We start from the raw sequence: 25,518 nt of genomic DNA, 5'->3' as shown, positions 1-25,518 counted from the left end.
TGCAGAGACACATATATTAATATTTATCTGTTGAAAAACAATCAAAGAATATGGTTTCTAGTGAAAGGGCTCCACTGGTCAGACTGGTTTCAACCCTTCAGTCTCAAAGATACAGCTGAAAAGGAGACTTTAATGTTTGTGTTCCCATGATATGGGTGTTCAAAGTTTTTGGTGTATGAAACCTATATCCACTACTTGAAGATCCAGCAAGGACTGGCTTAGATGTATGAAATAAAAGAGAGAGCTCCTGATGCTTACTGTGTGCTATATTAGCAGTTTTCTGACCCTGTGGCTGATTTCAGGAAATTAGGCCAAAAAAAAAGGCTCTGCAGAAGAAGAGGTGACTGGTTTTGTTCAGGCTGTGTCCCTGACGTGGCTCGCTCTGTGCTCAGAACAGCAGTGCTGACAATGCACTTCAGAAAGTTCCAGTTTTACAAGTCAGCCTTTTGCACCTCATTTATATGTTCTTTGTAGTAATTCAGCTTTCTTTTGGTACCAGTTCAGCTTTTTATTGGTGCCAAACCTTGTGCTCTCTCCACCTAGAATTGGGACAGCGAGCAAGGGTGATTTCAGTGTCTTTAAAAATTCTCTAAAAGGTTCCCTTGAGAAAAAGCAGTAAGAGGTTAAGGCTTGGATTTTTCAAAGGGGCCACTGAATTTAATAGGATAATGGGTAATGAATGCTTTCAGGCTTTCCTGAATATCCTAGTTTACAGGAAGCTACGTAGGATCAAGAACAAGTAACAAGAACAGATGAACAAAACTAGGTCTGTTTTTATGAGGAAGTCTTATTGGCATATCTTCTGTATTTTTATACTTAACATAGATTTGAGGTAGTTCTTGTCACTGTGACAGTGCATTCTGTTCAATGAGCCCATGTTCTTTAAAAGACAGAACCTGCCAGAAAACTGAAAAGGACGATGCAGGTGGGATAGTTAGGCAGCAGTAACTTGATGTTCTATTCTTGCTGACTCTCCTGATCTTTTTGCAATGACTTCTTGAAAAGCTTGTAATTGGCTTTAACCTACTTTTCTTCTGTTTCTTCCCCTGCTCCTGCTGTCTCCCAGACAAGCCTGCTTTGCCCTAAACATGGAGTGTTTTACAGCTCCCCTTGGGCTGTAGCTCTGGGACAGAGTAATCACGGTGAGCAGTAGGAAATGGTGGTTTGGGGAGTTCTGCTTTGCATTGTGCTCTTGTTTATGTTGGCACAACTGGTTTTCTTGGAAACCCTGCTGTAAATTGGGAAGCTCATGTGAGACAGAGTGCAACCCTGCAACTGAGGTAAGCACAGCTGAGGCAGGGATGTGCTGTGGTGTTGGTGAAGGAACGAGCAAGTGGCATCACAAGTGATCACGAGTCGCCTTAACCTGGTACATGCCAAGGAATGATGTCTTTGTCTCGCTGATCCCTCTTCCAAATGATGGCTCCTTTCCTCTATAAATCTTTCCTGGTCCTAATAAGATGCCTCTACCTCAAAAATTAGTTTTTTAAATTTTAGTGTTCCAAATTTTTTGAGTATCTGAAATGTTCGGACTCTTCGAATCCAGGCTCTGTTTCACAGGTATTGAATGGGGAGGAGGACATGGTGAGCAGAGGGAGGGAAGAAACACAGTGTTTGGCTTTTGACTTCTGAGTCTGTGCAGTGATAGCTGTGCAACGGAGGAGGGTTTCATAGATGGGATGACTTAAGATGCATCTAAACGTGATCCTGTTGCAGAAAATATCTCCCTGCTCCATACTCCACAAACTGACCAGCTGATGATTGAACACTGATGGAAGGAGCAGAGTTGTTGAGGTCTCTTCTCAAAGAAGACGATCAGTACTTCACTTTCTCCTTTCTCTGGACCTGCACTAGCTTGGAAGGCCTCTGTCCCAAAAGCAGAAGGCAGCATGGCCTCCACCTTCTCGTTATTTTGCAGCTATACCTAAAGCAGCTCTGTGGAGTAAACCTGTTTTGCTCTATTATTGACTTAGTATTTGGAGGAGGGCAGGAAAACTTCTTGGAAACATCATGCAAGATTTTCTGTTTGAGAAAGTGGAAAACATGTTGCTCTGAGAAGTAATTTATTGACACCTTTCAAATGTCTCCTCTGTATACAACACAGATTCCTGCAGTCAGACTGTGGCAGACTTGTGCTTCACTTGGCTTTACTCCTGAACAAACTGCTGGTGTTTGTCCTTAGAAGGTCTTCTCTCCACCCCACCCCCAAAGCCTCTTAATTTGACTTGCTTTCCTTGACATTCGCTTAGTTCTACTTTGGAAAACTCAGTAAAATCTCAAACTGAAAAAGCAGTGGTTTATGGATGGAACTCTTTCCCATTTAATTCCATCTCTGAATTCAAGACTTTGATCCATGTAGTTTCAGTCTGGTCAGAGCACAGCACTGAATCAGTAATGATGTCAGATGTGGGCCGGAGACAAAAGAGCCACCTACTCTATCCTCTTTTTCTGTCTTCTTTCCCCTGTTCCAGCACATGCATTCCTGGTTGCAGGGAGTTCAGCTGGCCGTGCACGTGGCTGGACTGTTGCCCTCTCTGCAGTTCAGTAGGATGTGACTGAGGCTTTAATTAGGATTTTTTTTAATAGTCTAGTCTGCTCAACAGCTTGGAAAAGTTTGTTAAACCCACTTCATTTTCCACTGGGGCTTGATTAATTTCTATGTGTGGATGAGGCCTTAAGGATGGAACCTGTCACTTATTTCAAATCACTTATTTCATCTTTAGATTTCTTTTCAGATCTGAAAGAGAACAAATTCTGAAAATAAATAAAAAGCAGTTCAGTGTGCCTGAAACCTTCATACTGAAGTATCAGTAGAGCTAAGGTTTAAGTGCAAATTTAGAAGAACTTCCCCTCCTCATGCCAAAACAATCTTTAGAAGAGGAGAGAATATTTAGAATAGTTGGTATGATGTGATTAGATATGAATAAATAAAACAAGTTTTGAGATAATGACTTTAAGTCTGATCACAGTGAACACTTAACCTGATTGTGAATGGAAACTGAGGTTTGTTTCAGGTCACCAGAGTTCTTTTGAGGTTCATTCATCTGCTGGACCTGACACACGGGGCTGGCACTGGCACTGGAGCAGGAGAGATGAGGCTGTGGGGAGGGCAGTCACTTCCAGAGGGAAACATGAGACAACTTGATCACTCATGATCTGGGGGATTTACAGGTGTGTGTGTAAAGGTCAGAGTTGGTAGAAGGCAATACAAGTCTTGATGTGAGTGAACACAAGACATTGAGTAACATCGTGCTGAGAGCAAGGTAGTGCATGTTCTGAATTTCCACTGAGTTGAAAGTCACTGGGGAAGCAAACACAGTAACAGCTGATAAACTTCAGAGTTGATCAGTCTCTTAGAATTAACAAATACCAAACTATTATTGGAAAAAGCAGTTTTTTGTTTCTGGGCCAAATGAATTTTGAAAATCAGACGTGGAAACTGGCTTGAGGAGTCCCTCAGACTTGCAAGCCTTGTGTTCTCTGTGGTTGAGCCTGCCAAGTGCTGAGGTAATGGGCATGGGGAACAAATTCAGAGTAATGTCAGCAAGGTGGAATTTTATTTTTTTTCTGCACTCTATTCTCTACACACTTGATTTTATAGCAATCAAACTGTTAAATAGCACACCTGAGTGCAACTAAGACTTAGCTTGCATTTTATGTCAGTTGAGTTCCACCTAAAACCTAATTTTCACATACTGAGCAGCTTTCTGAATCTTTCAGGACTGTAATTTTCATCTGCATTGCATCTAAAAACCTCTTGGTTGAATACATACAGACAAAAGGAGAAAATCTTGTTCAAACCAAATTTTTAAAGCATTATAAGGGATAAATGACACTTTCCAATCCTCATAGTCAGCTTTTAACACCAGACATGGACAAATTTCAGTAAAACATGTCTGAGCTGTTATTTCCACAGAAAGTGGAGCATTAGGGCACTGCAGCAGATCTTTGGTGTGTAAGTGGAGCAGGAAGCATCGTTCTGCGAGATATTCAAGGTTATGCCTTTTGTAAGTGCATCCAAGTTGCTTAGTTTTCCAGCTGGCCACCTGCCATGGAAAAGTCCAAGCTCAACATTCTCTGATGGCTGGTGTTAGCTGCCTTTTCAGCCCACAAGATCTAAGATACTTCTTTCCCATCCCTCGATCTGATAAGATTTGGAAGGGAAACTCGCTGGTAAACTTGCGATTTCGTCTTGATCAGATAGTCAGTACTGCTGACTGGATTAATTCAGAAGGTACTTTTTTATTGTCAGTGTCTATTCTAGTTCTGCAGATGTCTTCTGTAAACAAGGCAAGTTTCAGGTTTTCATACTGCTCTGCTGGGAACAAAGCACAGGACTGGGACACAGGCTAACGGGATTGCGCATCGTTCCCGGTGATGTAAAAAACATCCCGTTGCTTCTAAATTCTGACATGTTAGTTGAAAATGCCCATTTTTGCATGACAGCTGCCCACTGAGAATAAATGGGGTAATTTACTAGTGATTGGCCAGAATCTTGGAGCCATCCTTCCTTTTTCAGCTCAGGACTTTGTTGGAGCTGTGGCAGCAGTGCAGCTCCCAGCTGCCCGCGCTGGGGCGTGGAGCCGACTGCGCCGGGAGTGAGGAGCTGGGCTGGCGTGTGCTCGTTCAGCTTCACGGAGAACCTCCGGTGTGTGAGATGAAAGGGCTCTGGCAGCAGCCTCAGACAATGTATTCCCTCAGACAGTTGGCAGGGAAACAGGAAGGAATCCTTTCATGAGATGCTTATGAGTAGGTCTGTCGCCCAGTCGTGCCAGGATGAGTGTGTGCGAGCTGGGCTCGCTGCTGATGTTGGACACAGCAGTCAAACTCTCTTCATTGTCTAAACACATTCTTCCACGTGAATTTGGTACATACCCTCTTGCATCCGCTCCTTTGCTCTTTTTAGCTGCAAGTCAGTGGCTAATGTGCAAGTTTGGTTAAGGATTTTTCTAGATTTATGTTTTTGAAGCTAAAATTTCGTGTGTTAGTGTTGCACTCTGCATCTTTGTGTTTTCTTTGTGGTCAGTACTGTTTTCTCTGCTGTTTGCACCTGTTTTTCTTCCAGTCATTGCAAATCTGGGAAGCAGGAACAGCAGTGATGAAGACAGTAAGTAGGAGTAAAATCAAAATAATAGGGATTTTTTTTGTTAATGTTTCTTGAAGCTTAGAGTGAAGGATGAACCTGCCTTAGTCTGTTAACAGAAAGTCCCTTTCCTGCTGGAAGCACTGCTGCTGGTGTGCATATTTGAGACAAATGGACAGAATTGTTAACATAGTACCAAAAGTAATTTATCTCATCTACATCCTGTTGATGTAGAAACACGTAGCATTTCAGGAAAAAAATGTAACTTCATTTTTCCCTTGCAGCACTTTGAGAAAGAATTGCTGTGCTTGATTGCTGGAAAAGGCTAACACATTTTAAGAGTCACCCTTCAGCACAAGAACTCTGCTCCTGTTAGGAGTGTTTCTTAGCTGTGGATAGAATTCCAGTCACGAGGATCCACAAATCTTAGCACTGATGTGGGAGCTCAGATTAGCCTAAACTTCGTGGGGAAAATCAAATACATATTTATCACCTATTTTTTTTTATCCATGTGCTGTAAATCACACTGATTGGCCATGTCAGGTAGAATGAGTTTATAAAAACCCATCTTCACATGTACAAACCAATTCTTCCATTGTCCATTTGTACTGAGCTGACAAATAGTGAATTTTGAAAATCTTTTCAGACTTCAACATCTGATACCTCTGCTGTACAACTAGGCAGTAGAAAGAAGAGGTAATTTTTAGAAGTTTAGAACCAAATGGTACTTTTTTGTAGTTGGTGTGTTGGTAGGGTACAGATAGCAGCAACTTGGATAAGCCCTGGAGTTGCTGGATAAGAGCCAGGAGCTCAGTCTGTTGTTAAGGAGGAAGTTAAATAACACTGGAGAGATTTGATAGTTAAAATTCTGTACAGCTTAAATATGGAGAAGTGGTTGGTCTCTGCCTTGGAGCTGGTGATTGAATGAAAAATTAATGTTTGTCTTGTGTCAATAAATGTCAGTGCCCAGACAGGATGTAGAACAGAATTATGGTGTAATGGGCATCAGCTTTTTGGGGCAATTTAGGTTACTTCAGCATCCTCGGAGGGAATTCTGAACAAGCCCAGACTTGCTCACCTCCTTGGAAAATAATACTTAATTCATCAGCTGTCACAGAGAAGAGAACAGCTTTTGGCTGTAGTAAATCCGTGCCCTGCTACCAGTGAGGCTGAAAAGAAGTGCAAGTTTAGAAATAATGTGCTGAAGGAGCCTGCTGGTTTGGGAAGGGGGAGTTGTTTGTTTGTTGTTGCAAAAAATTCTAAAATTCTTGCGAATTTTAGCCCTTGGACAGAACCAGGGTGTGGAACCTGGAGCCGTGTCCCTGTGCTCACTTCCAAAGGATGTGTGTGTTCTGGAGGCAGGATGTTAAACCTGCTGCTTGTGTCCAGTAGGGCTCACTAAAGAAAGTCCTTCCTGTATCTCTGTTTTCTGGTGAGGTTTTGGGTTCTAAAAACTTGGCTGATGTAACATCTCCAACATTTTCAAAGGCTTGTCTCCTGGTTATTTTATCCGGCTTGTGCTCGTAACCTTGCTCTTCCCTTGGGCCTCTTGCTTTTATAAAACATCTGAAATAGTAACACTCAAACTTCTTACAATCAACAGATGATTGACATCCCAGGAAAGCTGGAAAAAATGATGTCTTGGTGTTTGAAAAACAAAGATTTTGGTTGCAAGTTTGCATCCTGTCAGTATGTGTCTCTGGCAGCCCTAATGGAATGGTGCCTTATATAAAGGCCAGCTTTGGGTGAAATTACCTGTCAGTGCTTTAAGTCCACTGTATTTTTGTATTTGAGATCTCAAAGCTTAAAGGCTGGGAGGATTCCCAAGTGTCCTTCTGGATTTCCTCTGTGTTTCTCAGCCCTGCTGCTGAATATTTTACAGCTCCTGAGCAGAGGGTGGGTTCCCAACAGTGCGAGATCGCTGTTCTTTCACCTTGCAGATTCAGCTGCAGTTTGTGGCAATTAAAATATCTGTTTTTCTGGGTGTTTTGCAGTATTTGTGAGACTCCTGTTGGATCTCCATTATGGGAATTCTGTTAGATGTGTATCTTATGCTTCCTTGAAGCGTAGCATTTCCTTCCTGTGTGTGGTTTAATTCATCATCTGGAACAAGCTGAGACTGACAGGTCTACCTTAAATTGTGCACTCTAAATTTAGCAGCCAGAGACAGAATGATCAGGAAGGGCTAAATTAATATTATGTCAAAAAGGCCTTGGGACAAGGAAAGGAAAAAAGCCAATTTGGAACACAGGGTCCCCTTTCAAGTCTTTTCAGTTCAGAGCAGAATTCAGAGGAACTGCTTTTCAGAAGGAAAAGTTTGAAATGAGCCAGTATTTCAGGGAACTGAACACTGGGATGTTTCACTGCCCCTTATGATCTGACCAAGAATCACTTTGAATAACTGGCTGAGTGAGAAGTTGATAAATTCTGGCCTTGCAGAACATGTCTTATTACTGAGTTTCTGTGGGTATTTTAAAGTAATCTGCATCTGATCTGTTGTGCATTTATTTTCATGAAATGAATACTGCTTGGGAACCCTGCCCAAAATGAGGCTATCAATGGCAAAGGAAGTGATGCCAGATTAGTTATAATATTTCTGTGTGGAGATTTCCTATGTGCTCCCAATGTGGCCTGAAGGGACAGGGATGTTGAATTCAATTAGTTATTTTCATGGTGACTTGTTTGGAGCTAATGTTAAGATGGCATTAACATAGTACAAAATATAGAGATTAAAAATTCCTTAATTTCATGGCTTTTGCCCCTTGAGAATGCCGTGGTCAAAATAATCTAGCATATAAAAAGAGTTTCAGAGGACTATTTCAGGAAGCAGGAATATATGTTTACATTTTAACTTTCCTCCCTTTCTCCTCCACCAGTCAGTTTTTAAACAAATTGTACTATTTTGTCTGGCTTCACCAAACTTCATACTGCAGATAGGGCAGTTAAAAAAATAATAATTGAAAAAAAATCCAACAGAGATGCTGCATTGTGGAACTTGTGGGCTCATTTCAGGCCTTCTGTTTGTGTTTCTTGATTCTCCCAGTTCCCAGATGTGCAGTGACTCATCCTACTGAACAATGGGAACAGCATCTCTTATTCCTTCTCTTGCTCCCAGTTGGCAAAACTGTTACTCAGAGGATATGTATTGCAGAGGGAGAGGAGATTAGCCCTGAGAGGATGAGTCAGCCAGGCCTTTGTGGTAACTCTTGTGTGGGGAGAAGAAGCTCAGGACTAATGGTCTGTGCTCTGGTGCACTCAAAAGGACTGTCTGAATTATGTAAAATTCATAACTCAGAGGTCACTCTTCCCTGTGCAGGACAATGCTTGGACATCTTGATTTATAATCAAGGAGGATTAAAAAAAAAACCAAAACCAGCTAAGCTGGTTTGTGTCAACAGCCACATACATGATGGTCATCTCAGGCTTTGCTGTTAAAACTTTGAAATGTGAAAATACTAATGGACTACTTGTTAAAAATAAACTAAATAAGAAATATCAGTGCACGTGTGCTTCACTGGCAGACTCTGCTGGGACTGTGACACGATGGGGCTTCCTATCTAAGTACTGTGATGGTTGAAATTAAAAGTCTTTCAGATTTTAACGTTATTTCTGAATATTGTTAGAATATATTTTAAAGGAAATAGTGTACTAACAATGAAATACAACAAGATTTGAGTTTTATTAATTTCTGAAGAGCTCAACAACCTTCTATGAATGTCATTGATCTAAGCAAGTTTCTTGAGCTGCAACAGTTTTTCTCCCAACACCAGCTTGTAAAGGATCTGACCTGGACCTTTTTTGTTTGTTTTTTTTAAGTGAACACACCACAAAGTGATTATATTTAGGTATTTACATTCAGTATAAATACACATATAGTGTATAAATAATATACATATAGTATAAATAACTTTGTGTGCTTTCTATTTTGCTACTTGCAAACGTGGCTTAAAATAGAGTGCGAGTTTAAAAATCTCTTTTTCACTAGAACTGTTAAAATACTGAAACTGGAGTCATCAATCTGCATGAAGATATTTTTAGTATCTGATGAATCAATTGCAAATATTTGCTGCCACTTTTATAGGAAGTCATGCTGGTGAACCAGAAATAACTAGCTAAGATCTGGAGAAGGAGAGCATTTGAAGTGCTAAGCCAGCTTTGAATGCAGCTGAATGGTCAGACAGATATTGGAGAAACACTAAGAATTTGCCCCAAAAGAGCCAAACCAGCTTCTTTATGGTCAGTGTCAAGAGAAAAAAATAATTCAACATGAGATGGGCAGCTGATACTTTATTTTGGTAATAATTTGCTTTGAATGGAAAATCTACTTTGATTTATAAACTCTTTGTGGGTGTGTATTTTTATATACATACATATAAATATCCACAGACATTTGTATGGGTTTATAATACCTGAAGCATGAGGTAGCTTTGCATAAATAATAATTTATCAATGGTATTCAAAACTGCATTCAAGTGCACCTTGATCTAAAGCTAAATAAACTTGCCTTCTAGATCTGATTAATATTGCTGTCTATTTTCTCTGGATGCCAAGGAAAAATTGGAATAGAAAGGAATGTTCAGTTAGTGTAATTGTTCTGATTAAAAATACTAACACAGAACAGTGGTAAAACCTGGAGTTTCCGTAATTTCCTCGTTTAAATATGTTACAAGTTGCTCATCAAGTCAATGCTGAATCAGTTGTGTGTGCTGCCTGTGGATGAACTGAAATGCCCCACACACTTCCCAGAAGGTCCCAGTTTTCTGTGAATCTGACTAAGATGTAGGGCAAGGTTATTCCAGAAGCCCTTGGAGCGGGAACTGAATCCACCCTTCCGTAGGCCATAACTCAGGACTTAATCAGGGAATCATTAAAGCAGCTTTTCAATGTGTGCGGTGGGCTTGGGGTTGTTGTTGTTTTGGGAGCTTTTTGGCGGGTGGTTTTCCTCCCTTCATGTTTGTGTGCTTTAATGTTTTGAGCTTTTTTTAACTTCAGACCCTCTGGAGCTTGTTGGGGGTTTGTTGTTTTGACTGGAAACAGATATTTTGACTTAAGTACTTGGATGTCTTTGAATTCTGTGCTAGAAGAGAATATTCAGGCACCTTCAGATCTGTCAGATTGTGCATATGGTGCTCACACCTGTTCCAGCAACCTGACTTGGTTACCCAGCTCTCCAAGTGTTTTGCAATTCCTGCTTAAAATTTCCCAGAGTTAATTAACTTGGCTTAATTGGAGCGTTAGGAAGAGCTGCGTAAGAAACTAGAGAAGCCTGCTTTCCCTAAATCCCTGCAAAAATGAACACTTTTTTTCTTCATTAATCAGTTTATTTTCTTACCTTCTTATAAATGTGCACAATGTCCAAGTGATTGATGTGTGGGGTGGGAAATAGGGGAGGCAGAAGCTGTAAATCAGGTGATCCTGCCTGTGTGTCCCAGCAGTTTAAGGCATCCAGCTGTTTCCTGCTCCGCGTGGGAGGGTGGATGGACAGCAAGGCCTCTTAAAGCAACTGGGTTCCTGCTAGAAAATAGGAAGAAGCTGTATCAGAGATGGCCCCTTTGCAGTATTTTTGCACATCTAAAGACACTGTGTGGGACAGAGCACAATAGAGAGAGAAGGGGTTTTTTTGTAGCTTCAGTGATCTTTTCTTTTTGGGCTCTCCCATCTCCCAAACATGACTAATGCTGTACAGGAAGCCCTTTTCTCTTATTCATGCGGTCTGTGATATCTCTTCTGATCCACAGAGTGCCAAAAAATACAGGAAATTACTTTCACCTTATGAAAATTCATGATTGTAAGGAAGCTCTTAGAGCAATTGTTCTTTGGAAACTTTCCCCCCCCCACTACCACTCTCTCAAAAAAAAGATAATTTGTTCTGCTAGCAATCCACTTTAAATCTTTTGTTGATACATGGTAGTCTTTTGCAAATACTGTGTTCTCTCTCTTTTATGAAAAGACACTTTTAGTTTTAAATGTTAGGAAATAATCAGCTCCAGCTCCTTTTTGTCTGTGCCTTATGCTGGGAGTGTGTACTTGTGTGATACCCTGAATCCTCTGATCTCCAGTCTGATTCCTCACAATGAACTGTTGTCTTGGCATCTGTTTACAGCTGTACTGCAGGGGAATAATTCTGTTCTGCTGCCTCAAGCCCGTGGTGTCGAGGAGAAGGTGTGATTTAAGAATTTATATTGCTCTTGGAGTCTGAGCTGGTACTTGGAGGAAGTTCCATTCTGAATTAGTGACTTGGAGAGGGCACCTACGGTCAGTTTGGTCACTGCTGACACAGCTGTGATAAAGAATTTGTTTTGCTGCCTAAAATTATTAAAAGGCAGCAGGATTTTCCATTTTATCACTCTCATTACATGGCTACAACTGCAAGACACATGTCCTGGACAATGAAGAATAATTTCTCACTGAACAGATCTTCATCTGAAGAAATGCAGGGGAAGTGTTTGAAGGAGAGTATCACCCCAGAGCAGTCTGCACAAACCTCTTATGCAAGAGGAAATTTTCACATAAGAATACATTTTCCCTGTAAATGCTGCCTATTTCTTCTCAATATAACTGGTAAACTTTGTATAAGATGAGCAAATACATTGTTAAACTCTTGAGCCTAAAAGGGAAGCTGTCTGTAGAAGAGCAAGTCCTTCAGAATGTTCCTTTTTTTCATTTGTTTGTGACAAGCAAGTCTAGCTTAAATCATCACAAATTGTGGGTGACTTAAATCTTTCTCTTTCCTGAAGATGTGCCACTCAGTCTAGGATATGCCTTTGTTAATTTTAAACAAAATACATGGGTTTCTTAGAAATGTGTTTCGTTTTACTCCCACTCAGTGTCAGTTAACTGTATTCATCTTACAAGGGGAAAAAACCCTAATTCTTTAAGTCAAAGAACTGACTTTAATGACACTTCCTTTTCATTGTGAAGATGTACTGGATAGATTTGAGCATTTATTCAAATCTCTACTCAACTTTGATCTCTCTTGACCTAATAGAGAACTGCATTTAGAAGAAATTCTGCCTTTCCTACACATTAGTACTATATTATGGCAGCTCCACTTGCTTATCAGCACTTTGTGAATTAGGCTCTGTAATGCTTGTATTGTTCCAGCCCCTGAAGTGTATTGGGATGGTGTCCAAGCTTCCACTTGTGATGTTGCTCTGTTAGCCCTCAGTGCATGCTGGAAAGTGAAAAGGCCTTAGTTCAATTGGATTTGCTGTCCTAGAAACAAGCTTAGTTCCCATCTCTTTCCTTTTCCACAGGGTGAATCGGTGAAATACTTCCTGGATAACCTGGATCGCATCGGTCAGCTGGTAAGACACCACCTTCCCTTTCTGAACCAGAGAGCTCAAAGAGACAGTGGAAGCCTGGGTGTGCAATGATCATTGATTTTTGTTTGGGGGTTTTTGTTGTTTTTTAAAATAATAGTGTAGTAAATAACTCCAGTGTTCTTTCTCCAGAAATAGTAAACTTCAGCCTATGAAACTGAAGCTTAGTATTTGCTTAATCGTTTTTGACAGATTGTGGAAGTTGTATTTATGCACATATTTTCTTTTATCAGCCCTTCTACTCAGTCTCTGGATCTCATTCACTTTTCCTGATGTGGCTGGTGCTACTTAAGGTAGCAGAACGGAACCTTAAAAAAATTAAAAACATTACTAGCACTTCTAGGATTCAAAATCCATAGTGGAAACATCTGTCAGGAGACTTGGAAGGGAAAGAAGGGAGATGATTTTCCCAAATAGTAACAGTGATAAGCTGCTGAAGAACAAATCTCTCTACAGTGGTAGGTTGGACCACAACTTATGGTAGAATGTGTTGCTGTACTCACTGGTCATGGGGGTGTAAACCTGGAAGGAGTATTTCCACTAAAGCTTTTGAGATGGTCTTTTTAAGAGTAATAAACTGTGAAAAACTAGATTTTAAAAAAGAAAATCCTTTCAGTGATGACTTGGTGATCTGCTTTATTGAACATTAAGTGGAAATAACAAATAACACTAGCTAAGGATTTGATCGTGAAAACATAGACTTCAGCCTGAAAACAAGAGGCTTGAAGGATAAAAATGTGAACAAGTGGATTAGTCCTATATTTTTATTCTTGTATATGTCTCAGGGTCTTCTAGATGTTCACCAGTGTTGAGCTAAATGGTCAACAGTCCAGTATTTTAAAGCTGAGTATTCACTGTTCACCTGATAATTTAAAAAGCATGGCTCCTGATGATTTTACTCATTACTTCAGTATTCTGGCCTTGGACAGCATTTTTGAAGAACTCCTTTTGACAGTTCTCTCCTTTCTTTTCCAGAATTACTTCCCCAGCAAACAAGATATTTTGCTGGCCAGAAAAGCCACGAAGGGGATCGTAGAGCATGATTTCATCATTAAAAAAATTCCTTTCAAGATGGTGGATGTAGGTGGACAGAGATCTCAGCGTCAGAAATGGTTCCAGTGCTTTGATGGAATAACTTCCATTTTGTTCATGGTCTCTTCCAGCGAATACGATCAGGTTCTCATGGAAGACAGGCGCACAAACAGACTCGTGGAGTCCATGAATATCTTTGAGACAATAGTCAATAACAAGCTTTTCTTTAACGTTTCTATTATCCTATTCCTCAACAAGATGGATCTTCTCGTTGAGAAGGTCAAGACTGTCAGCATTAAGAAGTATTTCTCGGACTTCAAGGGCGACCCTCACAGGCTGGAGGACGTGCAGCGTTACCTGGTGCAGTGCTTCGACAGGAAGAGGAGGAACCGCTCCAAGCCGCTCTTCCACCACTTCACCACGGCCATAGACACGGAGAACATCCGCTTCGTGTTCCACGCCGTGAAGGACACGATCCTGCAGGAGAACCTGAAGGATATCATGTTGCAGTGAAGGAGAGCAGCCAGTGTTCTGTTACAATTTTGCTGGAGGGTTAGATCAAAGTTTTTATCCTTTCTTTATGGCCCTTGCATGCGGTGTAGGACCCATGCGAATTACTTGGCTCAGGAATGCTGTAAACTAGCCAGTCCAAACAGGAGCTATAGGCCGGAGGAGTCACATATTGATGTTAGCTACTGAATCATTTGGACTAGAAACACTACTGAACCCTGGCCATGGTAGGTTCTGTACCAATTTTGGGACGCTGAACAACACAACCACCTTCTGCCTTCTTAGAAAAAAAGAAATCTCTGACAAACCATGTATGGAAGACACATTGTTTTAAGTGAATATGCTCATTTTTCAGAGACACTAGTAGTACAAACTGCCTTTTTTTTTTTTGTAGTTTGGAGGTGCTGAATCGATCAAACTAATCTAAACATAATGAGATTGGCAGCTGTATTGGAGAATGTTAATGGAAGTTCTGTTGTTAACCCTTAGGAATATAACCAGATCTTGTGTGCGTGTTCAGCTTTGCCAAGGGTCTACAGTCCACTTACCGAGGTGGATGCACAGCTCTTGTCTGAAGGTTTTGCCTGAGTCTCCTGAGGCAGAAATCCAAAGCTGTGTAAGGAAACTCGTGTTGGAGTGAATGGGATGGGAAGCTGAAGCCTCGCTGATATGGAGAAGGGTTTATTTTGCACTATAGGTGAAGGTTGTTCCATCATGGGAAAACTGATTTCCTTGGTGAAGCAGCCTGTGCTGGAGCACCCAACCACGTATCTGCACAGTGGGTGCTCGAGTGAGATGTACTCCATGGAGACCCAGCACTGTTCTCACAGTGGGCAGCGTGTGTGAAGGTTCAGGATCTCGTGTGACAGGGCTTCATCTACACTCACAGGTTTGAAAGCTGATCAAACTCTTAAGCAAAGGTTTTGGTAGCACAGCAGCTGCTTGATTAGTCCCAACAGCTGACCTTATAGGAAGACTGAGCACCCTAGAGATCCCAGCTTTTCCAGCTGCACTGATGTGTTTGGACAGCAAGACCTTGCTGTAAAATTAGCCTTTAATCTGTGTCTTAATGGGATCTTTAGCCTATAGTAATGCACATGTAACTCTGAGCACAGCTGAGTTTGGAGTTGCCAGTTTTGGGCAGTGGTTTGTGTGTAAAATGGTAAGAGGCTGTGAATAATGTTGATCTGAACTCTGAATTTCCTTGTGCTCTCAATCTCTGTCAGGTGCCTTTTTTGTGTACAGACATTGAATCTTTTCTACTACAGTGGGGTACATGGACAAACCGAAGATATTGTAGTGCTCTCCTTTAGGTAACTCTCAACCATAGTTTACTGTGCAATTTTTGTCATAGTTTTTATCCAAGAATAAAACCTGAAGGGCTGTTTGTACCCATAAAAAGTCAGCAGATTCCCTGGAGTTCTTATCCCCTTTGAGCCTGTAATGGCATGTCAAAACAAGCAATGTTTTACTTCAGCTGGTAATCCCATGGGAAATGTGGTCAAAGAAAAGTCCTGTTCCGTTGTCCTTTCATGTTAATTTGGATAAAATCTGGAATCTTTCTTCCCCTCTGAAGCTTGCAGATGTTCATATCAGTATTTTTGTGTAGTTGCCTGATGTAGCAGCCCCTTGGCCTTCTTTGTGCAGGCTCCAGAGTGGAAAAGCTGTGGCTGTGTCAGTGCTTGTAACAGGCACAGTCCTGAGGTAAGAAGCAACTGAAAAGTTGCAGATGGGAAAATCTAACTTAAATTTGAGCAAACTTAAACAGGAATTAGTTTCCTTGCAACAAGTCTTATTTTGCCAGGACCAACTTGTCTTTTTAAATATTTATTCATTTCTAACCTTGAAGGAGAATAATGTTGTGACTCTCAATATTCAGATGGGAGGAAAATCTTAAGATTATTACATTTGAAAAGGTAAATGTTCCAACACGGTGTGATGCAGACAAGTTTACTCATCGCATGAGGTTGGTTTCTCTAAGCCCATTTGTTTGGCTGAAGGCTAAGGCTGCTTTCAAAGCTGTCAGATGTTTTCTGAGTTCTTGGTAGTGGTTTTCACTTCACACAAGACACTGGGAAAGACAAGGCAGTTGTGGGCTGACCTGACTTCTAGGTTGACTTGACTTCAGTTCTTAGTTTGCTGTGAGCTTTATTCTTTCACTAAATTTTCCAGATGGGTTAATATTATGCTTGTTTTCTCAAATGAGTTAAACATTCCCTTTCAACTGTATTTTTTCTCAAGAATTACCTCAGTTTTTTTGTCTGAATCTACTGTAGTTTTATCTGGAGGCATAGCATGGAATTTCCTGTTCTGTTTTTCTCTTGACACTCATCCATGGTTTTGTATCCTTGGTCACCTTACGGATTTAAAACTCTCAACAGAGCTAATAATGCAACTTTTATTTTAAGTAACTTAAAATCTGCACCTGGAAAAGAAACAGCATGAGATATCTCATATTGAGCTCTCAAGCTCTTTTTTTGTTCTGATATGGCAGTTTTGCACATTAAGTCAGGTTTAGGGAGCCAGTTTGCTCACCTTAGGCCCATTGTTGCCTTTTTTCTTTTTATTGATGGAATGGGCCTAAGTGAGGGGCCAGTCAGCAGTTTGGCTCTGTGGGCTCAGTGTTCTGTCAAATTTGGATAGTGATGGATCACAGTAGGAACCCAAGATCAGGAAACTCTTTTTGCAAAAGTCAAGCACTTTTCAAGTTTGCCAAGTTGGTGGCCCATGAGTAAAAAGGACGTGGGGGGATTTTTTAAGTGTCAGCTTTCTCTGCAAAATACACTCCACTTCTTGCCACAACTGAGGGTTTTGTGTTTGGGTTTTTTCAAGGTAAATTGTAGTATAGTAAAGCCAGAAAATCATGTTTTGGTAAATCAGTTAATTACTAAAGCAGAGCTTAGGTAGGTGAAGTTGTTCAAACATCTCAGGACAGGTTTGGTTGGTTGCTTAGTCCTTTCACCAGCAACAAATAGAAAACTTTATTTTAAGTGACATCCTGGAGAACTTCGCAGGTAAACACAGCTGGAGAGAACATCTCTTTTTGTTAACTTTATAGGCTTATTGTTCATTTGGCTGGTCAGGAAATGGGTCACAGGCAGGATGATAACCAAATGGAGACCTTGAACAACTCCTTTTTTTTTTTTTTTTTTTTTTAAGAAAAAAGCAGCTTTTTGCTGTCCCTCCTCTGCCACCCCAGGGTCAGTGACCACTGATGGAGTGTTGCAAACGGGTTGTCTCTCCTGAGGACAAAGAGAGGAAGTGCTTCCAGCATGTGCCTGTGGGAGAGACTTACATAATCTTGCAGTTTAAGTAGAAAAACTAACTAAATGGGAATCATTTATCAAACACTACTTTATATTTGTTGTCCTCAAAACAGGCTTTAAGGTAATAGATGTGTCAGTCAGTCCCATTCCTTCAGATTGCAGTGCTGTCATTCTCTGAACAATTCTTGGATGCATTGCAAGGTGACACAGGGAATTGGAATTAAAAAGGAAGAATGGTTTTCTGGAAGTGACATATTTAATAGGCACTTGTCACTTCAAATGAACTAAGTGGTTCTTAATGTTTAAAATTAATATTGTTTATGGAATTGAAGTTACTGGCCACTCAATTTTACAACTCAAAAGATTCTTTCAGTTTGATACAGAGAATTGATCTTATAAAGCATGGCAGCATAGATTATTTGAGTTATTAACTTGATAATATATTTGATTTTTTTCAATTATTGCTGTGTAAAACCTAGAACTAGGATGTTACAAGTGCAAAGGAGCTCCTGAAGATGATCATTTCCAGGCTTTCTGAGGCAGCTGAAGCCTCAGGCAGGCAGAGTGGAGAAACTAATAGCAAAGGAACTGTAGGGAAATGGAGTAGGAAGAACTCATTTGTCCATGGCACTGCAGACAAAAATGGAATTCCACCAGGAGAGCTGAAATATGGTATGAAAAACAGTGCATTTGAAAAGTGTGTCCCATCCTGCTGATGTGTTGTCCCCCCATCCCCATGGCCCCATGCCCCCAGGTATTCACCCATCCTGGTTACTGTGACCTGCAAAAAATTATGGAATTGAAGAAATTAAAGGAATAGACACAGAACTGCTGAAGAAACCAGCAGCTTTCTTTAGTGAGCCACAGCTGCCTTCCACAGAACAGCATCTTAGAGAAAAGTCCTCAGCTGCCTTTGGATGGGTGTCTTTGTATTAACTATGTTTAAACTTCCATTAACTTATGTTTTGGAGTCTTTTCTATGCATGTACCTCTTTACTTCTGGGAAAAAAAAGTTGTTCTGCTGCATGGACCTACAGGATTTCTGTAAAAGGCCCCTCTGATTTTCAAGTAGTGGGTTTTCCCACCTGACTTAGCTTGGCTTGTGTCATCAAATTTTCAGGAGTATCTGCTGGATTGATGGATGATTTGATGCACACCAGCTTGAGAGACAAACATGATATGCAACAACACCTCCACACAGTGCAGTTTGTCTTGTCAGCCAAACCCTGATCTCTCGTGACAAGAACTGTAAGTTTAGCTGTAGCCTCTTTTCTATATCCTTTTTCTAGTATAAAATCACGTGGTGTAGTCAGGGGTTTAATATAGCACTGCCAACTCTTTACCTCATACTCCAATTCTGTAACACAAAGTGGTGAGTGGGGGTGTTTCAGTAGCAACTATAAAACATCTGTGCCTACTTTTGTAAATGAGCTTTTAACAGTTTTTTTAGGGAGCATCCATTATGGATCAGGAAGACTGGCATGATCTGGGCCAGACTTGGCCTGAGTTAATACTGACTCCCCACAGTTCTAGATGAGGACTGTCTAGCCTAGTGAGGAATAATTGGTAAGACAATACAAAACCTAGTGCTTTTTAATAATACCTGTTTTGTAATTAGCTGGAGTGATCTCTGCTTTGTGCTGTGAAGTGGGCACTTCTTTGTTTTAACACTAATCTTTTTTTACATAGATGGAAATGAGAAAAGCCAGGACATTTGAAGCTGAAACTGCTGCTGTGTTACCAGATGATGCTGTCCCTGTGCTCATCTTGGTGGTTGGGCAGTTCAGCTCGATTCTTGACATTTTTATCTTTCTAATGGCATTTGGAAAGCGGTGTTGAAGTTTTGTCTGTGTGTCTGTGCTTGTTTTCTTATGGGGTGGGGAGTGTGGAGGTACTAGATTGTCAGTGCTAGTGGTTCTGTGCCTGGCTTGAGGAACTGTGTCACAGCCCAGCTCTTGGCATTCATCTGAAAGTTGTATCTTCTGTCTGGTGTGAAAATACTCAGTCAGAGGGGGGAAAAAAAGAGCAGCACTGACTTCCAAGGTGGGCATTCTGGTAAAAAAAGCCAAAGTATGTTGGAAGGGAGCAGGAGAGGGGAGCTAGTTTCTAAACAGATCCCAAAAGCTGATGGTGCTTGAAGACTGACTGTATTGAAGTGAAATGCCATCTGCACTGACCCAAAAGCTTTGAGTGACTCCAGAGAGCTATTGGCTGTGAATTAAGAACAGCAGGCTGGCAAGGCTGGCCCTGCCATTGTAAATCTCTCTTCATCTGTTCATAACTGGGTGCTAAAACTCAATTTTTACTAAAATACACTATGCAGATCTCTGGCCAGACAGTGCATCTTACTCCTTCCTGACAGCTTCTTAAACTTTCTTCAAGATACCAGAGCGTGAGAAGGTAAGAGACCTGGGTAAGAGGCTGTTTCCATTATTTGAATAAAAACTACATGTGATGGAGAGCAAAATTTTTTAAGAACTAGGACCTGAGAGAGCATCTTTTGAGGGAAGTGACAGATTTGGAGTGGCGTGGATTCTCTGCCGGTCCTTCCCGTCAATCTCTTGTGCTGAGCTCGTGTGCAGGTGGTTGGGCACAAAGGCTGAGAGGAGACAGAAGGGAAGAAGGGGGATGTGGAAGAGAAGTGATCTGTTGGGAGCTCATGAGACTTGGAAAGGTGGTTGATGGACTAAGGTTTGGAAATGTGTGTTCAAACTCCCGTTTGCATTGAAGCCATTAACTCTCCGTAGGATAACGAGCGTCCCTCCAGTGAACAGCTCCTGTTACCTGGAATGTGGAATGAGCTTGAGTTGTTGATACACATTAAAAAGTATTTCTGGAGACTGTGCTGAACATGGCTAGTGTTTCTTGCTCTAGGGATGAGTTGTCTTGTTTGTGGAACCAATATGTACGAAAGCAAACTGACAAAACACCAGGTTATCTCGTGACATGACCACGTAGCTTAGGAAGCCAAGTAATGTTATCTTCTATTCTGCAATGTACTTGCTCTCTGGTGCCTATGCATTAACACACATACTATGCAATATCAGTCTTTTTTTAAACCAGTTCACTGCATTGGGCAACAAAGGCCTGAGTTTAGCCTTAATTTTCTTAACAATTCACAGGAAAGTACTTAAAAAACAGCGACAAACTAAAAGAAGGTGAAAAATGCATGAAGTAAAAGCACAGTTCCAGACTGCTCACATAAGTGTCTTTCTAGCACCAAAACAGCATCTGTGATAGAAGCAGCTACTTGCTGTAATAGTTTCAACTTATGAAAACTGTGTACTAGATAAAATTATATTGTGATGTGTAAAAAGTGTATTTTATAGCTTTGGTGACTTAGTTTACTGTTTTGTATATATGAATTTTATAAATCTATTAAAACTTGACTTGTTATACTGTTCTTTATGGGTTTTATCTTTTCACCAGAGTCTGAAGTGACATTTTTTGCTTTATTCAAAAATTTTCTGCGAGAGAAATGCTTTTGGAATAAATTACAGCATGGAACTACAGCTGTCTTGCAATGAAATCTCTGTGTAATCTCTAGGTATCTCCCACCTCTCCACTTCTAGGCTGAGTCATTCTTCCTGTGTCCAGGAGCTAAGGCTGATGAGACATTAACCTGTATAAAGCTTCTAACTCATTCTCTGTAGTGTTCCAGGAGCTGTTTCTGGGGCATTAGCACTGATGGGAAGTGGGAGGGGGGACACAGCTGGAGTTTGCTTATGCATTTGAAGCTCAGCAAGAGAAGATAGTTAAGCCTGTGGAGTTGGCAGCACCTGTTAGAGATTCCTCTCTGCTGTGCAGCATCTGGTAATAAACAGCCATGGGAACTGGATTTGCTGCTTTCCCAGTGCCAGTCCACTCTTTTGGGCTCACTTGTGTGCCCTGGTACCTTGTGCAGCACTGCAGAACCATTGACCTTTGGGGAGTCACCAGTGCCCCTGTCACATGGCAGTGCCATCCTGTGCCAGCTAATGCTGCCAGAACTCGAGCTGCAGTTCTTAGGAATGCTGTTCACCTTTCCTCCCTTGTACTTGGAAAGGTCATGTCTGGCAGACTTTCGTGGCAAGTCTTAGTTGTTTCTTGTGTGAACTGTTAATGCCAGATCAGTTCCACTGGCAGGGGCACAATTGAGGATACTTCATGGAGTGTTGTTTGTCCTCTTTACTGATCACTGGAAATATAGTTTGGGAATGATTGTCTCTTTGTCCCTGGAGTTGATGAGTACTTTCAGGTAACTTGTGTTGTCAGTGTTCAGCATCTCTGAAAGTGAGGGCAGATGAATTGCAAACTCAGGGTGCACTAATAGGAGGTTTCCAGGTGTGATCACATACTTGGGAATCTGGAAAGCTCTCAGCAACAGCAGCAGCTCCACATGATCTCCTTGGTCAGCTCTGCAAAGGCAAATTGGCCCTTTTCAGAGGGCCAAAATATTCTTGTGAGGTGTACCTTTCATAGCTGCACAGCAGAGGCTGAAGCAGTTGGTTCTGCAGGTAGGTTTGCTCACAGTGCCAGTGAATGTCTGTACCCCAGGGAGAGCCTAAACTCCATATATTAACTTGGAATTCTCTTTCCCAGATCAGCACGACTGCCTGTTACTTGAGCATCTCTTCTGTAATTTCAATAATCCAACACTCAGAAGATAAAAGGGAAAACATGTCTGTTTCCCCAGGGAGAGGCATCTCTAAAATGCAAAGTATAGCTTGTATTTTTCCTCCAGTGCACAAGGTGGAAGGTTTGGGGAGGTCATAGTAATATTTAAGTGTTTGTTAGAACTCTTTGAGAAGAGAAATTAAATCCTTGTGGTTTCTAGCTCCAGCCTGGTATCTCATTATCCTGTACAGATCTGGGAGGAAGTTTGCTCAGTTATTAATATCAAATTTCTTGCCACTTTTCCCAAGGCTGGCTGGCATCTTGGGAAGCTGCACAGTGTTAAAGGGAGGAAGACTTATGAGGAAAAGTGTTCAGGGATTTTTACAAAAAATAGCTTTCCTTTAAAGCCTCAACTCTGCAGAGCAGAAACAGACTTCAGTGAAAAGTACCATTTTTAGGGGAGGGAGGTAGTCACAGCCACTGTTAAATCACAAAGTGCTGGATACTGATAGTGAAATCTGTGTGGAAGATGCTGGTTTCTCCTCTCCCACCTTTCCAAGCTGTTGTAGGCAAATTCACCCCCAACTAGTAAAGACTCTGGGGGTTTTTGTTGGTATTTTTTCCTGTGGATGGTTGTGTTGTATCCCCACTCTTCAATTACAGCAAGTTCTTGTTTTCAGAGTAGGAGTGGAATGTTCTGCCTGTTTATTCTTGGGAGAAGATATTTGTCTTTATGAGCTCGTAAAGCTATTAAAAGACTCTGTTTTCTGCTCTCTTCGGGATTACAGACTTTAGAAGTTGCTTCAAAACAAGTCTCCTTGAGCTTGGGGCAGAAGGGGTGTGTCTGAGCTGCTTTGATGGTGGAGGATGCTCTAGGTAGCCACAGGATGGTGTGGTTTGGGAGATGTTCTGAGCCAGAGGAGTCTGACATGAGTCCATGCTGTGCCATTACCTTGGAGGTTGTTACATGAAAGCCAACAGCAGCTTCAGGCAGGAGGTCCCTGGTTCTGCAGGGGGAACAACACCCAGGTCTGCTGCCTGCTGCCTGCCACGCAGGGAAACTGTTCCTGGACCTTTTGTAGCCAACTCCAGTCCTGGCTGCTGAGCTGCAAGTGACTTCTGGGTGTGCACTTATATATAGAGTACCCTCCTCCTTGCTAATGGTTGATCCACAGCTTGACCTTCTAAAGTGACTCCTAATTATCTCATCTGTATTTCAGTTCCACAGCTTACTCAGCAGCTTATTAACTGCAAGTTATGCTGCCGTTCCCACAGCTTTCCAAGTAGAAGTATCTCCCCAGAAACCTGCTGCTTAAAATGCAGGAAATCTTATTTAGGGGCTTATCTGGAAGTTGTTTTACTACTTATTCCTCTGTCAGCTGTTTTCTGCCCCCCTACAACTCTGGCATGTGCAGAGAAGAGTAGGAATTGTGCCTTTGAGCTTTACTTCTGGTTATAACCTTTGTTTTCTGTGTAACCTTGGCCAATCCTTTTATGCCTCTGAGACCCAGGTTGCCTCCAGTCCTTACTCATACTGGTGTAGTGTAGTCCAGGTGCAAAGTACTACTTAGAGACCCTGTGCTGTAATTTACAGCAGCACCTCTGGAAACCTTTGCTGGTGTGAAGAGTAGCTGCCTCCACAGGAATGAGTGTCTTTGCATTACCAAACCCTGCAGTGTTATTGCAGGAACCCCTCTGCTCCAGCTGCCTGAGGCTTAAAAGGGTTTTCAGTCACTTTTCTGCCTTTCACTGCAAAGCTACCTCTGGGCTGTGGACCCTGCTGAGCTGCCCAGGTGAAGCTCTGAGTTGCCATGCTCGTTTGCTTCTTATCTGGAGCACTTCTGGACAAGCTGAGCAGGTAAGTGATGATTCTGTCAGTGATGGTGTCAAAAATATTGGTTATTGGTCAGCAACAGCTCTTGAGCAGAAATTCCTGCTCTCACAGCAGCACTAAGGTGGGTCTGTAAGTGAAGTGTCACAGGGAGTTTCCCACCTGTAGCTTCTGCCAGCAGGTCATTTGTTTCTGTGCCACCCCTGTCCTCTTTGTCTTTGGACTTTTATGATAGAAAGCTGCCCCTTTCCCTTAGGCAGGACTATCATCCTGAGTTTACGGCCTCTTTCTGGAAAGTTTCTAAAGTTCAGCCTCATAACTCAGTACAGAACAAGCGAGGCTGAACAGAAAGCAATCTCGTGCTTAAAATAGTAAATCTGTCAAGGCAACAACCGAGCAAGTGCGGGGGCAGCGCATGGATTTGTAATTCAAGCAGGGTTTGTTTGGAAAATTGCTGCTGCTGGGAAGAATGTCTTGGATGAGAAGCCCCATCACCTTTGCGGCTGCCAGGAGAGGGCGGCAGCAGCGGCCCCGCGCCTGCGCCCGTCCAGGCTCAGCCTGGAAAAATGCTTCCAGTAATTGCCGTCATCAGCCCCGAAGCCAAACTCCCTTTCTCTCCCTGCATGAATCATGCGGATGTGAAGTGCTTGTGTTTCCGGAATCCAGCTGAATTTATTACAGGATCATCTCTTCCACTCACCTGCATGCGTAAATCTCAAGCGTTTCTCAGATGCATCCCAGTGATCCTCTTCCCTAAAATTGTACTGCGGGGTTTGTGCGTGGTTGGAGGCCCTTAAAGTGCACAAGGCAAGTGCTCAGGAAAGCCAAAGTCGTCACTCCTTGGAGAGAAACATCCTCTCCTCCCTCCCAGCTGTGCTGGACCTGGTCCTACCTGCTGGTATTTTTAGACTGGAGAAATCTGAAGTGTAGCCGTGAGCTCTGGGAGTGTTATCAGTGCTGGGAGAACTGGGCATGGAGAGGGTCAGCCTTCCCCTGGTGTTCTGCGGTTACAAAGCAAAAAACCCATCGGCCTCTTGAGCTCTGGCTATAAATAGCCCCAGGGAACAGCGTGCCCTGGCAATGGGAAGGCAGGCTCTGCGCTCCCACTGCCAGCACAGCACCCGTTCCTGCTCAGGGGGTGACTTATGGAGCAGAGAAGGCCAAAGGGTAACTTCTCAAGGTAAAAGAAAAGAGGAATGCACATGCAGTTCCCCCTTTTAAGTTAATAGTCAGTGAGTGGGTGAATGTTTCCAAAGGTTTCCTCTCCTCTGCCAATCTACGGAGGATGTGAGTAGTTCCAGCTCACGGTCCAAGCCTGGCTTTGTTTGAAGTGAAGCAGCTCTGGAGATCCCCTTGAGAGTCGGCCAAAAGACAGTCTTCACACTGACACTGCTCTTTGTGGCAGCTGATCCCAGTGCCAGGGATCTCTCTGCTTTACTCACTGACTCTGTGCCCGTCCTTCTCCATCTCTCCCCCCGACTCATAGCGAGAGTCCATCAGCCTTGGTTGTGCTCCTGTGCTCGGCACAACCTCCAGCTCATGGGGCCAGAGCAGAGATGAGCATTTGGAGTGGGGAGATAGGAGAGGGAGGAATATCATCTGTGCCTGGGACTGAAGTGCTAAGCAGAGGAGAGCTCTGCATGCGGGAGAGCTGCCCGGGTTTAACTTGCATCTGTTTGGTCAGATGGCCCAAGCTTCTAGGTGAGCATGTTCAGTGCTTAGTGTGGACCTGGCTGACCTCTTCCTGGCCAACTTCAGACACAGTGAAACACAGCAAGAAAATACAAGCTTGGTGTGGGTTTGGGGTCGTGTCAGTTAGACCAGCATAGGAAAAACCCTTAGCGAAGAACTGATCACATCAAAACTGTGGTAGCAATC

General features: G+C 42.2%; 1 protein-coding gene across 1 annotated transcript in view; it reads left to right on the top strand.

Moving 5' to 3' along the window:
* Positions 1-20,616, top strand: part of GNA12 (G protein subunit alpha 12) — a 42,109-nt gene extending 21,493 nt beyond the window's left edge. The window contains exons 3-4 of the mRNA XM_064673180.1: positions 12,340-12,390; positions 13,381-20,616. Of these exons, the coding sequence (XP_064529250.1) occupies positions 12,340-12,390; positions 13,381-13,950 (621 nt within the window). The 3' untranslated portion in view covers positions 13,951-20,616. The remainder of the gene's footprint in view (positions 1-12,339; positions 12,391-13,380) is intronic.
* Positions 20,617-25,518: the final 4,902 nt, after the last annotated feature.

The sequence above is a fragment of the Pseudopipra pipra genome, chromosome 16 (genome assembly GCF_036250125.1).
Source record: "Pseudopipra pipra isolate bDixPip1 chromosome 16, bDixPip1.hap1, whole genome shotgun sequence".
In the NCBI taxonomy this organism is placed as follows: Eukaryota; Metazoa; Chordata; class Aves; order Passeriformes; family Pipridae; genus Pseudopipra; species Pseudopipra pipra.
Note: the sequence above shows the minus strand (reverse complement) of the source record. Positions and strands in the feature narration are given on the sequence as shown.